The sequence below is a fragment of the Anas platyrhynchos genome, chromosome 1, assembly GCF_047663525.1.
Source record: "Anas platyrhynchos isolate ZD024472 breed Pekin duck chromosome 1, IASCAAS_PekinDuck_T2T, whole genome shotgun sequence".
NCBI classification, from domain to species: Eukaryota; Metazoa; Chordata; class Aves; order Anseriformes; family Anatidae; genus Anas; species Anas platyrhynchos.
Genome location: NC_092587.1, coordinates 32,341,988 through 32,367,742, shown reverse-complemented (window position 1 = coordinate 32,367,742; position 25,755 = coordinate 32,341,988). Strand labels below are relative to the sequence as shown.

General features: G+C 41.5%; 1 protein-coding gene and 1 long non-coding RNA gene across 2 annotated transcripts; one reads left to right on the top strand and one right to left on the bottom strand.

Moving 5' to 3' along the window:
- Window positions 1-1,297: 1,297 nt before the first annotated feature.
- On the top strand, window positions 1,298-22,388 carry DBX2 (developing brain homeobox 2). The gene is made up of 4 exons (XM_027456859.3): window positions 1,298-1,978; window positions 13,963-14,058; window positions 18,571-18,758; window positions 21,032-22,388. The coding sequence occupies exons 1-4, from the start codon at window positions 1,642-1,644 to the stop codon at window positions 21,347-21,349; spliced, it is 939 nt and encodes a 312-aa protein (XP_027312660.3). The 5' UTR covers window positions 1,298-1,641; the 3' UTR covers window positions 21,350-22,388.
- On the bottom strand, window positions 19,627-24,973 carry LOC140001701 (uncharacterized). The gene is made up of 2 exons (XR_011807192.1): window positions 22,788-24,973; window positions 19,627-19,886 (listed from the first exon to the last, which is right to left on the bottom strand). It is a non-coding gene; the product is annotated as an uncharacterized lncRNA (long non-coding RNA).
- Window positions 24,974-25,755: the final 782 nt, after the last annotated feature.

Genomic DNA, 25,755 nt, shown 5'->3' with positions numbered 1-25,755 from the left:
TGCTCAAAAGCAGGTGCTCTCCTGGGAGAGTTTGCTTCTTTCCCTTAGAAACACAGTAAATATAGATTCCTGCATCTTCATATTACAATGATACATAGTAGCTTCTGGTACACTCTTGGCTCCACTGGGCTACATTCTGTCCTTTTCTATGGCAAGACACAACTCCAGCCACAAAATGCAGACAGGTAAAATACTTGCATTAACATCTTGAGTTTACAAAGATGAAGACCTTCAGATGATCTGCAAATACAAGCGCTTATACATTGGGAAATCCCTTGAGCTGAGAACATTTACAGAATGGGAGTACATGAGGGGGAAACTATTGGCGATGTTCATTTTGTTCTTATTGTTCCTCACACTTACAGCCACTGCTGAAGACAGAAGTTTGGACTATGAGAGTCCCCACTGTGAAGCAACCTTACCTTCTTTGATTCCTGTGCACCACAGATGCACACTACTGTGGTGCCAGTGGAGAAAGTGCCCAAACTCTGGCAGGAGTTTGCTCCCCAAGGATGCAAAGGAAAGTTTGGGTTGAGTGATTAACTCACATCTCCCAAGATATTATCTAATACCAAAGAAGTTGAACCACCCTTCCAACCTGCTGTCTCAAGACACAAATGATTCTACTTCTCCAGCTGTTTGTACCTATAACTACCTTGTTACAATGTCCAAGGCCACAGCTGGGGATTATCCCTACGGTAATAAGGGACACACCTGCTCCAGAGGATTTTGCAGGGAATACTCCTGAGACTGGTCAGCACCTGCTTGAAAGAAAAGGATTTCTCTGCAGAACAAGGAGACACTTCCAGGTGCTTGGGAAGAGCATCCAGTTTTAGCTTTCTGTGTATTTTAACGGGAAAAATGATGCATTTCTGCCGTGTTATGTGGTTTTTAAGAAAATAAATAAAAAGAATATACACGAGTAGAAACATAGCCACCGCTGCCAAGGAATGTTTATGCCTACAGAAAGCATCGCCCCACATCTTCTCGAAAACATGATTAACAGCACCACGCTGATCTTAATCAGATTTATTGAGACAAATGTTAAAAATCCAGTGGGGGCTGGGAGGGGGAAAGGAGGGGGGGGGGGGTTAAAAAAAAGAAAGGCAAGTAAAAATGCCCAGAGGGAGTGAGCTAATGACTATCTTCCTATTACCTCATGAGATCATTAGGTCGGCGTGACCTCGCCGGTCAGCACCGCGGCCACCTTCCCCCGCCGGAGGCCAGGGCCCCGCTCCCCTTCCCTCCCCTCCCCTCAGCGCAGGTGTAGCCCGCCCGGCCCTGAGGCGCGGGCCCGCCGCCATGTCGGGGCACCCTGAGGGGCGCCCCCGGGCTCCCGACATGGCGGCGGGAGGGTAGCAGGGGGCAGCCAGCGCTCCGCTCCCCGCCCAGCCCCCGTCCCCGGGGGGCTGCGGGGCGAGGCGGCATTGTTGGCCGCGTCCATCACTCACTCCCCAGCCCGGCTGACATAATGAATGCGCTTGGACACACCTTCCAGCCCGGCGGAGAGGCGCGGCGTGCCTCCAGCCGGCGCTCCGCTCCCCTCAGCCCTCCCGGCCCCCACAGCCCGCAGCCCCGTCCCGGCCCGGTGAGGGGCCGCGGCGGCCGGGCTGGGCTGGGCTGGGGCGGGCAGCCCTCGCTATGCTGCCCAGCGCCCTGTACTGGGACCTGGTGGGCTCCTCGGCTCTCCTCAACCTGCCGGCGGCGCCGGGCTTCGGCAACCTGGGCAAAAGTTTCCTCATCGAGAACTTGCTGCGGGCCGGGGCGCCGCAGAGCCCTGCCCAGCTCCGTCCCCTCCCCGCCAGCCCCGTCCCCCTCAAGCTGTGCCCCGCGGCGGAACAAATCAGCCCCTCGGGGGGTCCCTTCCCGACACGGTGGGCTTTTCAAGTGCTTAACCCCTCGGCAGCAGACAGCGGCCGCCTGCCAGCGCGGGCTCCGGCGGCGGACAGAGGCGGCGTCTTCCCGCCGGCGGCCACAGGTGAGCGCCGGCCCCTGCCCGCGGGGCTCCGGGGAGCTGCGGGGAGAGCCCCGGGGGCGGCTCCGCGGCTGAAAACCTCTCGGGGGGGGGGAGCGGGGAGCGCTGCCCGGAGCCCGGCGGCGGCTCTCGCCTCGCTACGGGGCTGCCTCCACCGACGGCGGCTTTAAACTTGGCGGGCCCGCGCACCTGCGGGCGTAGTAAGCGAGGCAGGGCGCTGGGCTGCTGAGGAGCGCTGTTAATCGCTGCTCAGCGCGGTTCTTGCAGGGCTGGTGGCTGCCTGGGAGGCTGAGGCGATTCGGGAGCCCGCCCGCGGTCTGAGAGGCTGCGGGGGCAGCGGAGCCGGAGCGCTCCTCAGCGCGCCCCTCAGCCCCGGCTCGGGGGGAGCAGGGGAGGGGGTGCGAGGTTTTCCTCGGAAATTGGAAATTAAATCAAGAGAAGCAGGCAATTTTCTATAAGTTTTGACAAAACCAGAAGGGGCAGTATGCACTCTGCCCCCCGAAAATAACCAACCTCCCCCAAACCCCAACCAATCAACCCCCCTCCCGAAACCAAAAAAAAATCTCAAAAAAATACCTTTACAGCTCCATAAACAACCTGTAATTAGCGATTCGATTCGGTGTAAAAATGAAAGAGAGTGCTTTTTACTAGGTGACGGACCCACATGCAGAATTTGCCACTCCTGCCGGTTTCGCCCATTCTCTGTCAGCCCGCTCTGCCCACGGCTTGGCCACCGGGCAGGCCTCCTGTCAGCCCAGATAGTCGCTTCGAAACATTTTTTACAAAACAAGTTTTATCTCTTAACGTCCTACATATATTTAGTTTGAATAAAAACAGTGTTTTGAAGCATTTTTAGGAATGAGCATTTCTGTCAGTCACAGAACTATCTGAAGTTGAATTAACTTTTAATTCATAAAATTCAGCAGTAGACTCACCATGTGTATTTTGCCTTTCTGTTATCATTTATCAGCCTTCTGTAGTGTTTTCAGAATTTTCCTGTATGATCATTCAGTTTTAAAGGTTCTTAAAATGAAAATAAGGCAAACAGAAGCATAGTTATTGAGCTAAGGCTTTAAGATGTGAAACCAAAAGGCTCGTTTTAGAACCACAATTATTATTTTTTTTTTCCAAGTGTAATTTTACTTTAATTAAATCCTACAAACTGTTCTCAAAATCCCAAGCATTTTTTGGGGTATTTGTCATAATGTATTTTAAGGTAAGGCAGAAGAGACTCAAATCAACGTACGTTAACATTTCTAAATGTTCCAGACCTCACTGATGTAAGTGTATCTTAAGCACTTCAGTTATTTAAGTACATGATTATATTAGCCAAGTGTAGACCAGGTCAGGATCCAGGATAAATGTAATCTTTCTGGAATTAGGTGCATATATCTTTTTTTTTTTTTTTTTTTAAGTTCTAGAGAAAATGCTGCTTTTCTATGCACAAAGCACACATAAAAAGGGATACAGCAGATTTCCCAGCACTCATCACTACAGGTAAACTTTTTCCAAGTATAACAGGAGTGACTGAGTATAACAGGAGTGACTGAGTTTTTCAAGCGTTTGCTTTCAGAATTACTTTTCTTTCATCAGCCTATAGTGGTACCCATGAATTTATCAAGGTCAGGTCTTCCTAGCGATCTGGGTGGGGTCTGATCCTACATTTCTTGTGATCCCACAACTCCCAGGGAGTTCAGAGGAGACTCTGGGCTCAAGCACCAGGCCCTAACATTTGGGCAGTGAGAAATCCTAGGTTTCGTCATGCATTATGCACTCAGAAAAAGTCTCCTGTTAATGCAGAAGACGCACAACAAAGGTGTATATATAGCAGGAATATATAGATGCTGATCTGACTTATGTGTCTTAAAGTGATGAGTGCTCTTAGGATTCTGGACTCTTACAAGTTAGATCAGAACTATTCTGCTGAGCCAGATTTCATGCTTTCTAAGGAGTCTCTTTAGCGTAGGCATACTCTAGGGGAACTGTTCACATGCTGGATGCTGGCATTTCTGAGTAAGGCATGGTCAGGCTGCAGTTCCTGATTATGCTATGATAGGGCAAATGACTTTGTCAGATTAGGTGTTTTAAGTAAGGAATTTGTACCAGGCAAAGTTTTCAAATTGATGGATTTTTGTGAATATGCACTGATATTTGTAGGTTTTTCAGAGGAATAAATGCATCCCTGTTTAGACTCCCTAAACTATGTGATTTTTTGGAAAATCATGGTCTGAGTCTTTAGTAAGACTTTGGAACATAGTAAAGTAAATTTGTTTTTAATCTTTCTGAACTAGTAAGTCTTTACATATTGTGTAGGGACTAAAAATGCTCCAGCAAACTAGCTGTGCATAATACAAAGTTTTTAAAAGGAAAAAAAAAATACCTGCAGAAAAGAAAACGGAAAAGCATCACAACTAGCAGGATAAGTAATCTGTATTGCTCATGTATTCCAAAATTCTGGTGAGGCCACAAAAGTCTTCAGAAAGCAAAGCATATGAAATCACAACAGGGACCGAACTGAATAAACGGAGCCGTTTCACAGTTCCAAAAACAACATGTATCCACAGCACCTATCAAGGAAAGACATGAACAAAGCACTCCATTTTCAAATGCCTTTCAACACTCTGTAAAAATGATAAAGAATGAAAAATTGGCATTTTTTCTGTCAGCTGGAAAACTCTAGCCCATGTCTGAAGCAGAGGCAGGCTGGGGTGGGACTTGATCCGTGATGTCTGGTCATGCCAGCCTTTCCCTTTGTAACTCTTTAGCCCCAGAGTTTTATCAGCAATTTTTCATATGTATTATTTATAGGTTTAAACTGTTTTAGTTTTATCATCCAAGTGTTTATCTGGTTATGTATTTGGAGTACTCCTCCAAAAATATCCTAAAGGAAAAACTGAACAAATACACACAAAGTATTCCACCATAAAATACATCTTCTAATGAGTGAAAGAAATCTTGAAATATTTTTATGCTCTCTGCCAATATTGAAATCACTTTCCAGCATTCTAATGATATTTACAGGTGAAATGTAATCAAATTACAGGTTTTTAAAATTTTGATTATTTTGACTTAAGAGTACAGCCACATGAACAAACATCCAGAATTTAGAAATCAAAAGCAGAAGGAAGCGTTGCTAGATGTAAAACTCGCGTGTCTTCTGCAATGGTGTGTTGGCTTATGCCATGTTCAAATTCCTGCAGGCTTTCTTCCACCTTGCTCTGAAGCCCCAGTGTTGGTGATGGAAGGCTGAACTGGGCCCACCAGCTTTAACAGATGTGTTAAGCACTCTGTTTCTATCCAGCTGAACTGAATTTCTCCTAACCCATGTGCTGTGGGCCTGCTTCTTCCCTTTCAGGATCTTTTTCCTTGATAACATAGAGGTGAAATTGTGTCTCTGCTTTGAGCTTCTGCCTTGTGCCTCTGCTTTGTGCTTCTGCCTTCTGCACTGCGGACTTGCAGCCATGACTATATAAGCCAAACCAGAATCTGGTTCTGCTTTTTAAGCTCCGGACACCTGGAGCGTGTTCTTCCTGGTTAGAAACACTTAAAAATTGCACCGTTGTAAAGCAACACTTCCCAGTGAAATGTGTTACAGCTATGCAGTTTGTACTTACTCTGACAGTGAAAGGGTGAGGGACACCTAAAATAAAGCTTCTGAGCAAACTAATGGATTCTAGGTAGGGAAGAGGTCCTCAATTTCTGCTTGCTGATCTCGGATTTGTACTTCTCCTTGTACTCCAATGCTGTCATCACCATCTGAATAAATTAAAAGACTTGACAGTTTTCTCCAGCATTTTCTGACATTGGAAAATTACCTGGAGGATGATGAGATGCGGCCTGCCGTAGCACAGACTTCAAAGAGGTCCATTCCACATCTTCCCTCATGACTCAGTTTCCCCAAGTACTGGTTGGCACCAGGTCACAGTGACCTCAGTGGGAAGTACCCAGTTACCTTGCTACCTGAAATTATTTTCTGAAAATCTCTGCTCTTCTCAAGTAATTTGCCCTGGAGGGAAAATAACAGTAATTGCTTTACATCTCGAATATTCTTACTAGTACATACATGGCAAGAATCCATCTTTTTGCTTTAATGTTGGTGTTTTGATAGATTAACAGAGAAAAGAAACTGAAAAGCACAATGAAACAAATAAAACAAACATAGCAGTGAGATACTTCCATTGCAAAACTTGCTGAAAAATTCATCTTACAGGATTTTTTTCCTAAAGCATCAGAATACAGAATAGAATATGGTACGTTACATATAACACAAAAGAAAGGAATTGGAGCAAATATAAACATAAACTGGAGGTATAGTAATAAAGATCCATTCTACGATACGGATATGGCTTCTGTTTCTCTAACTTCTGAGTACTTTATATTTTAATGCATTTAGCATCGCAACATGCTGGTGAGATAGGAGAGACCTCTGCTGCTTAGAGGAGGAGCTGGAGCAAAAGGAAACAGCTTGCCGAAGGTAAAACAGAAAACTGAGAGCATTGCAGGGAAGTGAAACCAAGTCTTCCTCTGCTGGCTGACTCTTTAGACCAGTGTCAATTTTCTCCCTCGGTGTGATGACAGTAATTGTTTCCTGCAATGCTTGTATTAACCAACATACTTTACTTCCAGCTTTTAGTAGAATCTCTTGTGACAACCAGGAGATAATTAAATTACTGAAATTAAGTGATTTTTTCCTTTATGTTGGATGTCCCCAGTGAAAAAATGCTTATTAATTACTGATGTAAAGCCAGCCGGCTGTCAGACTGTGTCCTTGAGCAGCACATAATGCTGTAACTTTCACTAAAAGTAAAGGCAGAACTCTGCTCCTTCGAAGTTTGCACTAGCTGCTGGAACTTTGCATATTCACTTAGTCAACAAGTTGTTGACTAACAGGTCTCAAGATTTCTTTTTTGTTGGGGTTCCCGTGGGGTGGAGAGATCTATTTGGCATGTTCTTTTATGTCCTAACTGCCAGGAGCATTGAGATTCCTTCATTGTTTTAACAATCAAGTCTCCAACAGGATTGGAGATCGGAGACAGAGAAGTTTCTGTATCAGAAATCATAAACTGATTTCCCCCAATGTAGCATCTTTTCTTGCTTCCAGGCCAGCAGTGTCAGCACTGGGCAGTACCATCTCCTCTGGTGGCACAGGGTGTGCTGCCTCTGAGAAAGGAAGAGGCTCCAGAATTTGGTCCTTAGTGAGGTTTAAGCATGGCCAAAAGATCTCAGAGCAGCACTAGGAAGAGCAATGGTGGAGGTCTGTAGAAAAGCAATTTACTGAGGGGAAACTGTGGAATTAATCATGCCTACAGTTAGCAAATTTCTTTCTGTAAAATGCACTTTATGCTGCAGCATGAAGTCTTCTGAAATCTCATAGCATATTCTCCATGCTTATAGAAAGCAGATGGAAGTGATAAAGATTAATCTCATCAGGCAAGTTCTCTGCATGAGTGCAGATTTCAGGCTTCATTGTGCTATGCTATTTTGCATTCATAAGTTTCCCATCATTTTGGAAGGCAAATTCCCAGCCTCCATTGCCCAGCAAAGGTCTTCGACAGAATATCTTGCTTAATTCAGCTGTGCACACCAACCCCTACTCTAATTTTTCTAAGTGATACTTTTGTGTCAGTCATAACCCAACAGAATTCAGAATGTAATCTTTATAACGTGAAAGCAAGTTCAGGTACATAAAGCAATAGGAGGCTCTTTCAAATATCAGATCTGTAGACCCAAATCCTTATAAAGTTAGGCACGTAAATATTTTCAGTAACCTAGTCTGTGTTTCACTGAGGTAAGTCATCATGTTGGAGAACAAGTAGCCTTTGCTTTGTGCTGAAAAGCTCACAAAAAATTCCCGTGGGAGGCTGCCTTTTTCTGAAGTTATATAGCCCGTAATTCTGTTGAGGTAGTTTGTATGTCTGCTGACGAGTTTATCTCATCCACGTGGATCTTGGACAATTTGGTGGCCTTTGCTAAAGTCCCTGCTTCTGGAATCTTGTGACTATATGAATATCTTGGATTTCAACTTGAAGAGATATTTCCTTGTACAAATGTAAAAGGACTAAAAAGCCTCATGTGTTAAAAAAAATGCAGAATTCACCACTTGTTATTTTTTCATTCTATCAACATCTAGCCAATCTGGAGACTTTGGGCTGCTTGGAACTGGCAATAATGCAGCAAGTAAAGACTGGTTCAGGTAGGAATTTGTAGCTACTCAGTGCATACTGCTGGAAGAAATGGTGCATTTTGGCCAATGGTAAGATTTGGAAGTAGGGTTGCAACAGTAGTTTCTGAACTAAAGCAAATAAAATAATTTTAGTGTCTTTATGGCTGAAATTTATCATTTTTCCTGCCTCTTTATGGCTATGCAGAGAATCTGTGTTCTTTTGACGTTACCCATGAAGGATAGTGAGAATGCCATCTTACTTCAGCTGCTTAAAAAAATAGGTGTCTTGTCTAATCTAGTTGTCTGAATACCTTGTCTAATCCATAGTCAATACAGAGACACCTCCAGAGGATGACACAACTTACCTTCTTAGGCAGCTATTTTAAGGTGATGAGTCATTATATAGAGCTGATTATCTCTTCTTATTGACTATTCAGGAGACTATTCAGGAGACAAGGAGCTTAGACAGCACGCCAAACTTTTTGACAGAGAAGTGACAGTAATGCCCTTAAAATATTTAACTGAGAGTGAGAAAAGACTTTTTTTACAAGAACTGTCAAGCAAAAAGTGCTGGGTTCATGCTAGCACATGGGTGTCTTGAAGGAGAAGGATAGAGTAGGAGGCAAAGCTGGTAAACCCACAGCTTTCCAGGTCCCCATCCTTCTCAATAGGTACAAGGTGTGGTGGAGATGGAAGCAGCCTTTCTTGCTGACACAGGAGAGCCATGTAGTCTTTGGCAAGTGTTGTGGGGTTTGGATGCTGCTTTGGATTGCCCCAGTGCTGAAGTGTACACCAGAGTGTGACCATGCATTGTCGCCAGCCTGAGGCACCCAAGTTTCCTCAGGCAGAGAAACAAACTAAGCATACACGTGCAGCAAGGCATGCCCTGATAAAAGGACATGCAGATGGTGCCTCTGAAAACTGACCATGATTCATGTGATCTGAGCTAATCTTCGGCGGGCTCCAACATCCACAACGTTGCTGTAGATGTAGATAATCATGCTGTTAGCGTATTTGAAGCCCTTTTAGATGACATAGCTTTTCTGGAGTAACTACTCTGATAATTTTTGAAAGCCCAATTGAGACCCATTATAAAAATGCAAGCCTGCTTCTTGCATTGGCTGCTTGTACAGGATTTCAGAATATATTTTTGGAACTACAAAACCATTTCTGTGAAAGTTTGCTGTGGTTTTAAAACTGGTCTGTGTATGTCACTCTGGTGTGCCCTTTGGGCTGGACCAGAGCATTCATGCTGCTGTTTTACAAGAATGAATGCAAACAAATAGACAGTGATGTTAGCAGTGCAGGAAAGCCAGCTCTGAGGGATGCTGTACCACAAGTTCTCGCAGTCAGTTTTGCCACGTCCTTGTGGTGGTGACCGCCTTTGGTGGGAGATGGCAGCAGCCATTGCTTCCTTCTCTTGGCCAGGGGCTCCCCACCAGTTGGGAAATGCTTGGGGGTGCACAACTGCTGCTGAAGCACCATGCTGAACACAGTAACTGCATAAGTCTGAGCTGTGGTTCACCCTGAGGCCCATGGCTTGTGGTTCAGGAGCAGAAATGGTGCCATGTGGCTCAGCTGGACCACCAGCCTGGCACAGCTGCTGCTGGACTGGTTGCAGGGACATGCAGGGACAACTCCTCAAGACATGCAGCTTTCCTGCAGCTGTGCTGGAGCCTGCTTTAGTCATTGCCAAGAATGGATGTATGTGGGAAATTGCAGTTGACTTGTACCCGCTTCATCCAGGTTTCTCAGATTAAATGAGATATTTTTTATTTTCCTGCCAGGGCTGGAGCCTGGGCATCAATGGGGAGAGCAGTTCGTGAGGGCTTAGTAATACCCGGAGAACGTAAGGGCTGTGTTCACACAGCTTGAACTCTGTCTTTATTCCCGTGCTTGCTGTTGCATGTTAGCTGGCTTTCTGCTGCTCTCTGAGTAACTCTTCGGAGGTGTTTCTGCTCTTGTCACAAGACTATACAACATTTTTATCAGTGAGCTATAAAAAACACACTACAACAAGCAACATGTGCAGTGAAGGAGGCCTGTGTAGGTAATATCTGAAGTTTACTGAAGGTTTGCTCTTCCTCAATAACCATTTGTCATTTGCCTCCTGGCTACTGGCCTACGCTATTTCCCAAGTCATTTCACAATGGTAGGATTAGGAAAAGCAAACAATGTCTTTAATAATATGCTGTTTTAAAATTACATATCCATTTCAACTGGATTAGACTTGGGAACCTTCCTGTCAAAATGCTGTGTAGTTAGAAGGAAAACCTTCAAGCCCATTACTGGCACGGCTTTTGGATGGCAAGGTTTTTCAATTTAGAATATCTTCAGAGTGGGCAGTATGTTTTAAAATGTCACTGTCTGAACTAATCTCTGAGTTTTAGCACCGGATGATCTCGAGTTTCATTTGCATGTTTAGTATCATTTTATTATCTGTTGGGAAAAGGCTTTGAATTCACACAGCTGAATGTAAATGAGCATTATTACCAAAATTTTGCATGCAGCAACAGTGTCAAAAGAACTTATCTTGTGTGAAAATAGAAAAAGAAATTACTGATTTAATTTTAGGTATTTCATCCTTTTTAATTTATGATCCAATAAATTTTCTTTTAAAGCATATAGTACAATTTTTGGAGTGCCAAAAGGCATTTATGCCGTACACTGATGTTTCATTTTCATGCATCTGTGAAGCTAAACCTGTAAAGTCGCACTCTTGTGAAATGCTTAGTTCTCTACAGTGTCTGTTTTTATGAAATGGGAATGCCAAGAAGAAGAATTAGGTATCTTGGATATGAATTACTAGGATTTAGCCCATGTTTAGTCCATGTGGCTTGAAGTGAAAGCTACTTTTTTGTTACTGTACACTTCATTCTGGTCAATAAATTCAGAACTAATATTCTGACATATCCCCAATTTTCAGCCTTGTGTGAACAGCAAACAATGCTTGCTTTAGATTGCTCAAACAACAAACAGTGGTAGAGTGGCCATGATATATGTGACCGAAGGTGGAAACATAGACAATACTTTCCCTATGTGCTACGGTGAAGCATTAACACAGGGCTCCCACGGTGGAGTCGAGTATCCCTGTGTTGTGCCAGTTTCTTTACTGATGCAACTCTGCCTAACTCCTACACTTTTCTTTGAGTGCAGCTGCCTCAGTAGACATGATCTGAAGATACGGGTTGATAGACCCAACCTAGAGTTCACTAACTCATCAGTGTAGTTGGAGCACATTAAAGAAGTTTATAAACTAGACATGCACAATGGGTTGTATGGTTTAGAGAGACATAATGCTATTGGTTATTCCATAGGATCTAGAATAAACTTATCTTGAGGAACAGTCTCATGAACCACTTGGTTCAGAGGTACCTTCATATAAGGTATCTGCATCTTATTACTTAAATAAATGTTCTCCCTTGGAGGGGTATGTGCCATGCAGGCAGAAAAAAAACAGTTGAGTGAATTAAGCAAAAAGGCCGAGAAGGATGATTTTCATTGACTTGAGCAGATCTTGGAGATGTCTCCTGTTTGCGTTATTGTGCTGTGCTAGTGCACTAAATCATTGCCAACAATATTCATGGAAGTGTGTGGCTAGTTTGAGGTTTTCTTAAGCAAAATGTGCGTTTTAAGTTTTGACACCGATCCATTTCTTGGCCTTTGTGCTTATTTGTCAAGAAATTTAGTGAATGGAGAAAACCACCTGGATGTATCCCACATCACGATGAGTACCATATTATCAAAAAAGAACATGGAACGGGAGAGAATTGAGAAACCATAAGAGGGAAAATCAGGGACAGGCCAACATGACAAAAATCATATTCCATGAATAAGATGCTCAAGCTATGATTAAGGGGAATAGGACATTACAGCAGTCAAGGAATATTTGATACGTGTGTAAGGGAAGCAAAGAAATTGAGTGTGGTACTTTTTGTATGGTAAGTTTTATTTTTAGAAGTGAAATTTCAGAAAGAATTCTACCTTACTGTAAGGGAAGCTTGATAATGGCACAAAGGATGTGGCTGCCAAGAAAGGGAGGAAAAGCCTCCTTTGGGAGTTTCCCAAGTGTAGTAGATAAAACATTAGCAGCAGATAAAAAGTGTTTTGAAGAACAAGCTCTCGTGTTCAGGAGGATGGTGGAGATTGTCTGGTAGGTCTTTTCCTTCTCCATCTCTGTGCTTCTTCAGTTACAGTCAAACCCTTTCCAACTTCTGTACTGCTCCAGCTGCATTGAAGCCTCATGGATACATAAGACAGATAAAATTTAGCTGCATTTTCTTGACTCCTTAATGCTCCTTAGGACACAGTGCCGTATTTGCTGGTCTTGTGTGAAAGAGAAGCTTTAGAATACTAATGTCTGGCATAAATCATTCCTTTTCGTTAACGTTTTGCAAGCATGCACTCAAATATAGGCAATTAGTTCCTCTTGGAGTATATTTATATTTCATTACAATCAGCAAAGTGTTGGTGATAAGCTGCAGTAATAAAACACCTGTAAATTTAAAGAAACTTTCACCTATTGTGTATGAATTCAGATAAAAAGAGGTGAATATTTTCAAAATATTCAGATTTAGGCTTCTACAGCAATATCTTATTGCTTTGGAAGGCAGCAGATCTGAACATCAGGAAACTTACTAAGATGCCTTAGTATGTATTCAGGAACCTAATTTTGTGTCATCTTTCTTTTTCATTTCAGTTGGAAAAAAAATTTGAAAAATAACTCTGCTTATATACATTTATTTATCTTTCTTCCCAATTATTGATTTGTTGTAATTAATCTGATTAATTATGGAGACTTAGACAAACTGCAGTGCAGAGTGTAGAGCTGTTTATTTTCAGCCTAAACCAAGACAGGGAAGTGACATAGATGCCGATCGCATACAATTCTAGCAAGCATGATGTATCTATTTTCAAGAGAAAAAAAATCCACATTTCATAGTTGACTAATAATGAGAGAAATTAAAAAATAATTAAGATTAATGAAAAAAACCATGAGCCTTATAGAAAAAAATGTAAGGAATTATTTGATGAGAAAGAATTTTTAAAGATTTATGATAACTTTTTTTTTAACATAGAGAGACTTCTGATTTATTGGTTCAAAAAATCTTTAGAAATGTTACCAGATATTACCTAATTTTATGGGGTCGTTTAGCAATTTTATTGTATTAAGCAGCGCCTCCTTCAGCAAGTGGTTTATTTAAATTTAGAGCACTTTCCCAGCAAGGTTGAATTCAACATCAGGATAGCAGAATCATGTTCTGTAGTCAGTGCCTGGATCATGTCATTACATTTTAAATATTTTATTCATAAAGGTTCCTCAGTTATGGAAGTCATTATTGGTTTGAGTACTAATAACAGCACTTGAGTACAAGCAGAACAGTCAGGATTCATTTTTAGATTTTTTTTTTTTTTCAGGTATTGTGCCAACTAGAGTTATTTGAAGTAACTTTCTCAAATATATTATACTAATTATTTTGACAATGCATTATTTAAACAACATGTTCAATCCTAATATTTAGAAAAAAAAACACACATAATTATAGCAATTACAGAAGTAAATCTCACATCTTCAGAGTTTCATTCTTATAATAAATAAATTGTGTTTTCCATATTATATTTAAATGATACATATAAACTAGCCTTGTTAAAATTAAAGAGCAATTACTTGGCTTATCATTGTTTGCCTTAAAAATATCACCATCCAAAAAAGGAAAAAGAGCTTGTGGGGCAGGACTTTACACACTGACTTTTTGGAGGACTGTTGTTATGAATATCACCTAAGCTCAATGGATAATCAATTAGATCTATGCTTTCTCTGCAGCTCTTTCCAAACACTTTTTTCTCCGAGCCCCGCCATTCTACTCAGCATGCTGCGGTGGGTCCTGTCAGCACCCTGCATCCCCCACTGCTTTTCCAAGTAAGTTTTTATGCTTCATCAGTAATGCTTGAGTTATTCTGTAAACCAAAGCAGCAGGATTTAATGTGTTCTGGAAAACTAATTGGTGATGCAATGGCAGCAGCTAATTCCTTAGTAAAATCACAGCAATCCTATTCAGAAGGTTTCCAAAGATTTATCAAACTTAAGTACACTGAGCAATTGTGAGAGATTTCTAATGGCATTGAGACCCCCAGACAGCGCTAACCTAGGAAATCTCCTTGTTTTCAGTTTGGTAGAAAAGATTCTTTAAAAATCAGTAACTCTTTTTAAAATCTGTGTCAATAAACATTTGCAAATAAGAAAAGAAAAGAGCTGAAAGATCATTAAATGGATGCTGCATTTTGATGTCTGTTAGGGTTAAATTATGATTCGGGAAGCTCTAGCATTATTTATATAAAACAGTCATTCTTGTTGTAGCATTCAAATGCATGCACATTTAAATTTTTTTTTCTTTTAAAAATTATAATGCAAAAATGTGAAGACACATTTTGAAGAGAATTTTGGACAGTATGCACTTTACACCCAGGATTAAGACCTGGAATGCCTTTCCATTTAATCCAAATCTAAATTTAACCTTGACTGTGAAGTTTGCATGCCATGGTGTAAGAATATATATTCTGGTTTTACATGTTTATGCTCAGGAGCACAAACAGAAGAGGCATTTCCTCAGCCTTCAAAATGGAGAAAAAGCACAAATCCTTTGTCAAATCCAAATGGAAATTAGAGTTCATGCGTGCTCTAGCATATACTTTTTTATCACAGTTGCATTCAAACCCTTCCTGGCTATGTGCATGTGTTTTATGAACGTTTCAGAAGGGCAGTTGCTAAGTTGAATGATTCTTGACAAGTGAGGCAGCAAATGCTGGCAGTTTAATGAGCTGCAAGTTTCTGAGCAGCTCTTTAGGGGGCTGACACTTTCCCACAGAGCGTTTTACATGGCCCCGGCTCTCCCACAATGGCTGACAGCACCATGACCAATCACCACTTTCACTTTACTCATCCACACGCGACCTCACCACAATTTTTCACTGTGCAGATGAACTTTAGGAACCATTTCACATTGAAAAGGCCTGGGCAAGGGTCAGTTGCCCTTTTGTATGGCCATAAAGCAATACTCTATGTGCCAGTCTTTTCTCCTGTCTCACATTCCAAGAGATTTTCTGGACACCATTTAAAGCACTTGACTGAAAAATAAAGCAGTGAATGAAACTGACTTTTATAGACTCATTCTAGCTCATCTTCCCATATAACCCTGTCTACCTGAAAAGGGATTTAGTGGATGAGCTGAGTGTATACAGGGACTTGCTGAATACATAGGCCCATTATCAACTGTGGGGATTGTTTATTAACCAGGAGTGATACACTACTATTTTGGAAGTGACCTATTAATTGTCCATTTAACTAGAATGTATTGAGTTCAAATGAAAAAATGGAAACCATGACTAAAGCTTTTACTTGCTCCTTCAAGGTGGTCTCTGCCATGAAGGCAAATGAAGATTGTTCCACAGATTAAGGGGACATTTATCACTATATATTAGGACACAAAGGAGAGACTTAAAACACACACACACAAAACAAAAACAAAAATCAAACCAGCAACATAGGAAATAGTTGGTAACAGATTTGCATTTATGTCAAAAGAGCACTAAACCTTTTGATGCATGTTCAGTGCAACAGGTTGCAAACTGACTTGCTTCGTTCTAGAGAATTATTGCAGTGAGTGAACAACTGCCTATCCCCACATACTAAAAATCTTTTAACCCACCAACTGAACTGTAATTTTTGAGAGCAGAGTCAGAATGCATTTTGTAACATGGGGCATTCTTACAAAATCATCTAGGCTAGACAATTGAAGATGAGTATTCATTATCCCAAACACGAGTGGGGATCATCATTTTTGACCCAATGATGACCCAGTGGTTGTTTATTGCTGCTTATGAGTGTTGTGCTCATGATTTAATTTTGCTCAGTTGGGCTTTTAAAATCAGTCGCATACTGTGCCTTAGTCTTCATGGAATCTGCTAAATCACTCCTCACTATTACATTAGCCTAATGCAGGTGTTAAGCTGTACCCTACATACTGCCTCTGTAGGAATTAATTGGCGCCTCAGTGCTCTGGCAGGAGGTTGTTTCTTTGCTGATTGACTGTTAACAACCAGCCAGGCAAGACAAATTTTAAGGGGTCACATAATCTGGCATCCTGGGTCCCTGGCTGACAACTCCATTGTGGAACTCCGCCTGGGAGTCACGGACCAGCCCTGTTAAGCTTCTTCCCTCACTGGTATCTCTCATCCTGTGGTAAGGATGAGAGAAAGTAGCAGCTCCTCCACCACCAGACTGTACCTCCCAGTAGACTCGAGAATTGCTGATGATTCATCAGAAACTACTGGGAGGCTCTCTGAAAAAAGGTACCTGAATTCTGCAAACTCCAGCAAGAAGGACAGAAATCACGACTGAGGAAGAAGGGCTTGTGTTTGCCCCCAGCTTTGTGAGCAGGATGAGGTCTTGGGGGGGGGGCATGCAGGGCTATGCACTCCTTGGGGAAATACGAACCTAGCTCGCCCTTTACAGAAACCTCCACTGTGACATTTTGACGTTTGTGCTGCAGATAGTTTATTTTGGTTTGCAGGGAGTCTGACTGTGTCACTGGGTGATAAATATCAGGACAGTAACCAGTAGGGTATGATTTTTGTATCAGGTCCCAAATATCATTTTGAAAATTGAAATACATTTGTATCCATTTTTTATACAGTAACATTTTAAATCAAAATAATTACTTTTTTGACACGGCTCAAAATAGGGGACAAATATAAAGATGGGGTTTTAAGATGTAGAAAAATTCAAGCGAGGCATGTCTAGTAGAAAATATTAAATGCAGTGGTGCCTAAACAGTAGTGCTTGACAGTGGCAATGTATTTTGGGGAAAGAGCATTGTATATTTGCTTAGCTTCTAATATTCTTCCTCTGCTGGTCACAGTGGGAGGCAAGATACAGGGGTAATGTGTGTAACGTAATATCAAACCAGTCAAACACACACCACAAAAGTACCTAGTCAACTTTACAAGACAAACATAGACACTCTAATTCCTCACTGTCATCCATACACAGTTGTACAATACCCTCGGTGTACATGTGTTTGTTTCTCCGAGAGTGTTTAAAGATACACATGCCCATGTGTATTTATGTATAATAAACCCAAGTTGAAAGGTGGTTTAGCCCCAAGGAACAGCTTGTGAAAGCTGCATCTGGATTTGATCAGTATTTTCAAGAGCACTATATTTATTGAACAAATGTATTCAATTCTGCCCCACTGCCTATACAGTTGACTAAAATAGACTTTTTTTCATGAAAGAAGGGTACAATGTTTTAGAAAATATGCTTTAGATGATAATTTTGCAATTGGCTTTTGACATGGAAATGCTTGTCAGAAATTGAGCTGCAACATCCCTTTGCAGCTGCTGTAACCTTAAACTGGGACAGCAATCTTGGTGTGTATGTGGGGAGGTGTCATCAACAGGACAGCTTGTACCTTTAGAGTCCAAATTGCACATAATATAAACCAAAGCCACCTTTGTGTCTGCCCTCTCACAGAAAGATCATAGGTGTCCTTGGCTTTACAGTCACAGCATGGGTTTCTGAATCAAAGGGCAACTCTTTCCTGGACTGCTTGTAAGTGTCCCGTGCAATTATCACGTCTGATGCTTGGCCCTGTTCAGCTAGCCTCTGGTACTGCTCCCTGGGTTTGGGGGCATTTGGGGAAGCTGGGACTGCTGGAGGCATACCGAGCCTCACCAGGACCTCTCCCATTACTCCACATCCTTCTATAGGAGAGGGAGTATGGCAAAGCACAAGGGCTTTGGGCTTTACTGGGCATGAAGATTTATCCTATGGGATGTCAAAGGATTAGCAACCAGACTGACAGGAATAAGTCCAAGTACCCCCCGGATCTGTAGTAAAGAAATTGCTGTCATTTCTAGAAAAGCAAGTGAATGGCCGTAGATTTTCTGAGAAATACTTCACTCTGAAAGCCTTTCATTGGTAAACAAAACTTAAGAAAGCCTATTTAGTTTCTTTGAGTCAGTGATACAGACCGCTTTTTATCTGGTTCTGCATCTCACATAAGGAGAAAATAAACTTCTAGGAAAACTTACTGCAGGTTACTCAGTAATGATAATGTGCAAAGGAAAGCGGAGAAGTTTCTCCGACTGTACTTGGATTTTACAGTAGCATGGGCCCTGTGTTAATATTCCTGTATGAACTCATCTGATTTACTTTTTACCATGTCAAAAGGAGACTTTTGACCACTGACAACACCTCTAGATCCAAGTGAGAATTTCACCCTTAATGAACACGACTGAAGCATTACGACACGCTTATAACACCAACAAATCAAAAGTGGCACAGTAGTCTGCTAGCATTATAATGAACAGCACTTAATATTTTTCTAATCTGTGTTAGATACTGTGTGAAATTCACATCTATTTCCACTAGGAGAGGAAAGTGTCCTGCCTCTTCTGACCCAGGAGTCTAACTCCAAAGCCCGGAGAGGTATATTACGAAGAGCTGTCTTTTCTGAAGACCAGAGGAAAGCTTTGGAGAAAATGTTTCAGAAGCAGAAGTATATCAGTAAAACAGACAGGAAGAAACTGGCCATTAACCTGGGTCTAAAGGAGTCTCAGGTAAGGAATGACAGAACACCCATAACTTTTTGTGCTTTGAAGAAAAATCTTTAAAATGGTTTTGAAGGAGGAAAATTGAACAGCGTAGGGCCAGCCCTGAGCTCCTGCCCTGAGCAAAGACCTCAGTAAATCAATGGCACTTTTAACCAAAGAATGCTTGACCAAGTTCCTGGTTTATTTCCTGAAGGAGTACAATCAAAAGTTGATCGCTCTATTTTCACACAAATGAGAGAAATGTGACTGCTGCATTTCATTTCCAATGCCCATTTTGCTGTTTGATGCAGCTTTGGTGTAAGGAACTGTGCTGCATCTTGCTGCCAGATAAAAAAAAAAAAACAAAAATACAGCATGGAGCCTTCCCGTATTCCTCTGAGCACTCTTTACACCCACAGATATACAGCTAGTAACAATGCAATCAACAGCACTTGCTCAGAAACCATTCTGTCCCGAGAGACAGGAGAAACTGCCCTGCAGAACAAACTTAGCTGCAAAAGGAAAGAACTCTTCAGAGTTCAGAGAAACTCTAGAAGAAAAACTCTGCATAGTGGACTTACAAAAGGCTCCAATTCACATTTCTAATAATGTGAAATAGTAAGCCTTTTAGCTTACTAATTCACATTTCATGTTTTGTTTTGCTTCCACACATGACTCTGTATATCCTACTGTAGGACTTCAGAGTTTACCTGAACATTTAAAAAAAATTAAAAAAAAAAGTGCCTGGCTTGAAGAGCGCAAAACCTGAAAGAAACTGGAGAATGATGTTTGTGAGGGTTTTAGAGCAGAAAATCAGCATTGTAGCCACTGGCAGGGGTGGGATTCTGAAGACGATAAAGTAGACACAGGTCTCCAGAGTACACCTGAAAGAGAGTGAGAGTGACAGTACAATTTTATTTCTTTGCATCCAGCAGTAGTGAAAGTGCCTAAGATACATATGGCAGAAGCTGTCTGGTGAGCAGAAAAGCCTGGGAATGATGATGGCTCTCATCATTTTTATCTTGGAGGTCTTCAGAACTTGACAAGGCCCTGAACAATTTAATCTAACTTTGCAGTTGGCTTTACTTTGCATTGTAGGTTAAATCTTGTGGTTCCTTGCAACCTGAATGACCGACTCCATCTCAAGCACGCCAACTATAAACAAAAAAGAAGCAGAGCATGAATGAAGCTGCAATCTCTGCAGGATAAACAATTTCATTTCAATGAAAATGTGCAATTGCACTCACCAGTGAGCTGCCTAAAAATTTCCTAGAACATAATCAAATTCCTAATATTACAACTATTTTTGTTGATCTTTTCTTCCATGTTCTTGATATTCAAGAGAGCAATGGGGAATAAAAAATAATGAAGTTAGATAACAGCTATCATTACAGGAAAATAATTTTATGATAATGATAGGCCAGATGATACCCATGTCTTTTTTCTCATAAAAGGAAGAGTAGTTCCATGAATGTTAGTTCTTCTGGTTCTGACTGGTTGTACTGGAGTACCAATACTTGCCAGCTAAGGTGATGATTCTCAGACCTTTGGAAGTATACTCCCTTGTATATCCTAGAAGAAACTTCATGCAAATATTTAAGAAAGAATATAACCTGAATAATCTGCTTGGTTCCCCCCCTACATACACCCATTTCTTCTCTTAGTGTAACAGCTCCCAGGTGTGTATTTTCCTAAACTCTTCCCAGTATTTCACGAGTGCATTTTGAATGCCCAAGCTTTGTGAATCAAAGTTTTTGAAATTTTGTCTCAAAAGCACATGATTCTAGGTAACTCCTGGAAAACTGTAGTTAGACAAAATGTCTTTAATCCTAACTTCTGTGTCATATAACACACATTTTGAAGCTATATGGCCAAGCTATGTTTGTGAATGGGACAGTCTTAGCTCTTGGTGCCTCTTTTGAGAAGGAAGTTTCACATTGCCAATACTACCACTTAGTTGTTAATGACAATGCTAATTTACTCTGAGAATCCTTATCAGTCTAGAAAGATGGTGCTATAAGAAATTGCCCTGTCCCTAGCACTGAGCTGTCATCTATTCAGTACAAGCTAAAAATCCCCTGCTTGAGGTGGGGAAATTCACAGAGAGTATTTGGCCAAGCTGTAATAAATAGGAATGGGGAAAATCCTCAGTTAATGTCAATCAGTCAGCTTGACTGGATATGCTATAACATTAAATAGAGAGGTAATGTGAAACTAAGGGGATGGAAGGAAAAAAACTTATAAGGGCAATGTTACTTAATGAAATGAATGCTAATAAACTCTCATTAACTTGCCAACAGGTGAAAATTTGGTTTCAGAATCGAAGGATGAAGTGGCGAAACTCCAAAGAAAAAGAAGTGCTTTCAAACAGGTGCCTCCAAGAAGGTCTTCAGGAGAACTACCTCTCACAATCCACCATGAATTTTACCTCCCCATGTCCCTCTGTGTGGGAAGTGTCTCAGGAGCAGGCAAGTCCAAGGTGGAAGGAGAAGTCTCCAGGAAATTCTGAAAGACTGGCTAGTATACAACCACCTCCAAGAGCAAATTCGTCGCAGAGCCCACTGTATTTGTATCCTGACCAAGACACTGCAAATAAGGCAGTTACATCATCAGCTTAAAATATAGGGGCAGTTTGTAAATCAAGTGGAGAATACAGGCTTCAAATAAGAGGTCTTCTAAGACTAACAATATTTGGACACTGTAAAGCTAACTAGTTTATGCCTCATAAATTTGCTAAAGTCTAACACCATTAAAATGACGAACAACTAATGATTTAAGAAATACTTTTCAATACTCAACCTTTTCTTGTGTCTTTTCCAGTCTTTTACTGACCTTAAAAGTGGAATAGGAACTGATGGCAAGTAAGATGAAGTGAAGAGCATGACGCTGAAGTTTGGCTCTGATTTATACATCTGCACTGTATATAGATATTCATTAAAACACACTGATAGATGATCTATCTCTCACTGCATTCAGACCAAGTAATTTTGTTTGCGCATAATTCTGGTTCCCTGAAGATAGTAAGTTGCTTTGGGTTCTTTTTGAAATTGATTAAATGACACAATAGGTTCATATCAGACAAATGTCTAGTATGTAATTTTTAGTATGTTTCCTCCATCTGTCCTCACCTATATCAGTATCCAGCTAGTTCCAACTAGCACAGGCACACATCAGCTGGTAGCCATAGTAAAGTATGCAATACTAAAAGACAACCAACCAACCCACACAATAAATGGACTGTGTTTAAAATGATTTGATTTGAATGCATACTGGGAAAAGCAATTCACTAACTCCTTTATTTTATCCCGTGGATGAAACTTACAGCATTTTCAATTCAATTTCAGTGGCTTTTGTCAGACTGTAAGTACAATCTCTTGTAATCTGTACTGTATTTCAAAACTGTAATGGCAATATGCAGAATTACAGCCCAAACGGACTAAGCACCAGTGCTATAACTGGAAAAAACTGCCACTAGAGCCTCCCTCAGTGAAGTACCTAAAGAGATGGCATGCTGTAGTAATCTTATTCCTGACTTACTCCTCTTTAAACTGGTGCCAACAAGTACACATAAGTATACATATGTATCAAAGACAGGACAGCATTCTGTGTAATACAAGAAGCCTGAAAAAAATATCATTAAAACTGCTTTACTTGAAATGATTTGTTTGCTTTATCCACATTAAGGTAATCACCCTGTGAATTCAAGGATTGATTTTTGTTCACTTGCAAGGCTTTATAGCTCAAAATGAGGGCAGATTTTTTTTAATCATACGTTTATGAATGTATTTGTCGAGAATAAAAACTAAAGGTATTATAGCCTACAGGCAGAACATTTTGGAGAACGTTTTGACTTTATAAGGACTATTTCATTTCTGTCAGATTGATACATTTTATAGCCAAAGGAGATGATTATGATAATCTAGGCTGGCTTTTTTCATCATGCACACCATGAACGTCTGTAATTATTCTTGCCTTTGAGCTCCAAAGGTTTAGAACTGTATTGTATATCTTCCAGAAAAAAAAAAGAAACCATACAATTGATATTTAATGTTTTACCTGGGGAGGGTGATCTAGGAGTCCTGTTGTTACGTTGGAGTATCTGAGAGGTGAAGTTTAGTTACATTTACAGCTAAAAACCTTAAGACTGCCATGACAAAGCTTGTATCATTAAACCACGTGTATGATCAGGTGAGTTTTGTATCCCACTTTTGGGCGTGGCGTGCCCTCCAAGTGCTCAGCTGTGCAGTCCTGGTTAAAGAAAAAACAAAACTCCAAAAAAATTAGAAGTCATCTCACCCTCTACTTCCAAACCCTCATTAACATAAGCTGCCTAGATACTTGCCCTCGGAGGGCACTTGGACCCATTTAGTATGCCATGGGATAGGCCATTCAGTAATGCCAGAAGTTTATTCCTCTCTTGCAATAGAAATCCTAGAAACTCACACATACTCCACCTGAAACCTTTAGGAATGGATGGACTGATGGATGGACTCATGGGGATGAATTTGCCTTCCAGTCCTCCTGTGGAAATCATGGTGTCCTGCCCTGTTTGAGTAGTTCCCGACAAGTGTTAGTAGGTGAGAGTCTTATGAATGGCACTGACTAGTGATATTTCCAAATTGACATCAAATGATCAAGTGGAGGTAGCTGTGCTTCCCGTAGTGGGGGAAATTGGTGTGTGGCGGGGGCAATTTCAGGTTTTCCCATCTCACCTTTCAGGGGAATGGAGTCTTCACAGCTGCTCATATTCTCTTCCCACGAGTCAATCGAGTGTCAGTGTTAGAGGCGACTGCCTTATGGACAGGGGAGACAGGATCCAGAGCGCTCCCTGTGAAATTCTTTCAGCTGATGATGTTGCAAGCACTGGCTGGGAAGTACTGTCACAGCTCCAAGGTGATGTGCTAAGCAGATCGCATGTGAAGAACATCTCACTGAGGCAAAGATCAAGCGCAGCTCATGCAGAATTGGTTTCACAGTTGGAATGTCATACGTGTTTTCAATTGAGCAAGTTCTGGTTTCACCATAGCTACTAAAACTTACACCACTTTACGGCCCTCCAGATCTCTAACACCTCTTTGTAGAATTCTTATTCCACAGCTAGAATAAAGTTTCTATATGCCAGATAAACTATTCTTGTAAATGCTTATCAAGCTGTCCTCAAAACCCAAGAAATATACCTGTGAATTTTGAATTGTATGTAAGAGTCTGGTTCAGTTAGTTGAAGTGGATTTAGCCCGTAACATATAGGACCTTGATTCCTCTTTTTAAGCCATTTAAGGAAGTTTCCCTTCAGTCCATCCCACAAAATCCTGGTAAATGAGGAATAGCACTCCCTGTGAACACAGGGAATCTGAGAGACTTACAGCGCCAGTCTTGTTGCGTGAAGGACTGAGTAATATGCATATGTTTTCTTCAGATAAACACTATTTCTAAAAGAACAAAGAGAACACCCATTCCACATAAAATCCCCAGTGGGTGTTTGAAGTACTTCACAACAGGCACATTGCAGGCATGCATGGTACAGAATGCATCTGGCTTGGTATTATAGTGATGTAATAGATACTGATGGCGTCTCACAGCCAAACCCAGGAACATACCACTTCGACTTCAAAGATAAGACCTGGTGGGTGGGTTTGTGGCATGGTTTTGGGATATCGGGTATTTCCTGTGATGTGAGTGTTGTGAAGGATGTTTGTTGGGATCCTAGGGCTTGGCAGAGTTTAGGTACCTCAAATTCTCAACTGCAGTAAAACCCAGCTCTTCAGAGGCTCTAACCAACACAGGTACTTAGGCTGGGCACCTCACTGTTTGTTCAGGCAACTTCTCAATGCTCGTGTATTATAGAAAGCAACAGGAAAAGGGGAAGGGGCTGAGACTCATTGCTCCCTTGGTTAGCAGAGCATCAGACTCAGGCAACCTTAGGCCATGCTGCTGCTGTAGGGCTCCTGCTGCACCATTGTGGTGTAAATGCCTGAAGTAACTAGGAAAATAAAACTAACATTCACATTTTTAAGGAAAAGGTACAGCTTTGAAGAGGCTTTCAGGGTAGGGCATAACTGCATTACCAGAGCGTTCCCTAGGCTCCCAACCTTAGATGCTATCGCACTGGGGAAACTTGGTGTGCTAGCTCTAAGGAACACCACGGAGCGTGGAGTGGAGTGGAGACACCACGGCTAGGCTCTGTAATCAGGTGGGACCTCAATTGTTCTTGTGCACAAAGCTGCACTTTTTGCCACCCTAAGCCAAAGACCTGTCATGTTTTGACAAATGCTGTACCCTAGTGTTCTTTTTGCTCATTATAATATCATTATAATACCAAAACACACCTCCATCCCAAAAGCTACCCGCCTCCAAGGTGCGACCACCCCTCACTGAGCATGCGCTCTGAATTTCTCGGAGCCTATTACTTTAAACAGAGACGGGAAAACTTTACACCAATCATAACTAAGATATGCTTGACTAGAGCCACTCAAGCTCCACCTAAAAGATAGAAAATAATATAAATTGGCCCAAGAGAGAGGGGATGTTAGGGAAGATACCACTGTCAGGGGAGATACCATCCTGAGGAAATCCAACATCCTTAAGACCTCCTGACTCCTGGGATCAGTCGACGGGCTGAGCCTCTCTTCCCCCCCCATTGGGATGCCTTTGGGTGAGATCTGAATACTTGCTTATCAATCTCTATAGAGTCTTTAATCCTTTTAACATATTTATTTCTAGGCTGTGCACCTGTAACATCTATAACACCTGTAACATCCGTAACACCTACAACACCTATAACACCTATAACACCTGTGTATTTCATGCATACTAGCTTGCTTTTGCAGATAGTCACTATCGCTGGCAATCCAAAAGAACCTGATCATCTGTTGCTGTAATAAACATACTTGATTGCACTGTGATAGCTCTCATTAAGTGCAGCAACTAGGGTGAGGGTGGTTATCTGTGATAGTTCAGTGTTCTGAATCTAACCAGACCCCCAGATGGTTAATGCGTTTTTCGTGAATGTCTGAATGGACCCCCA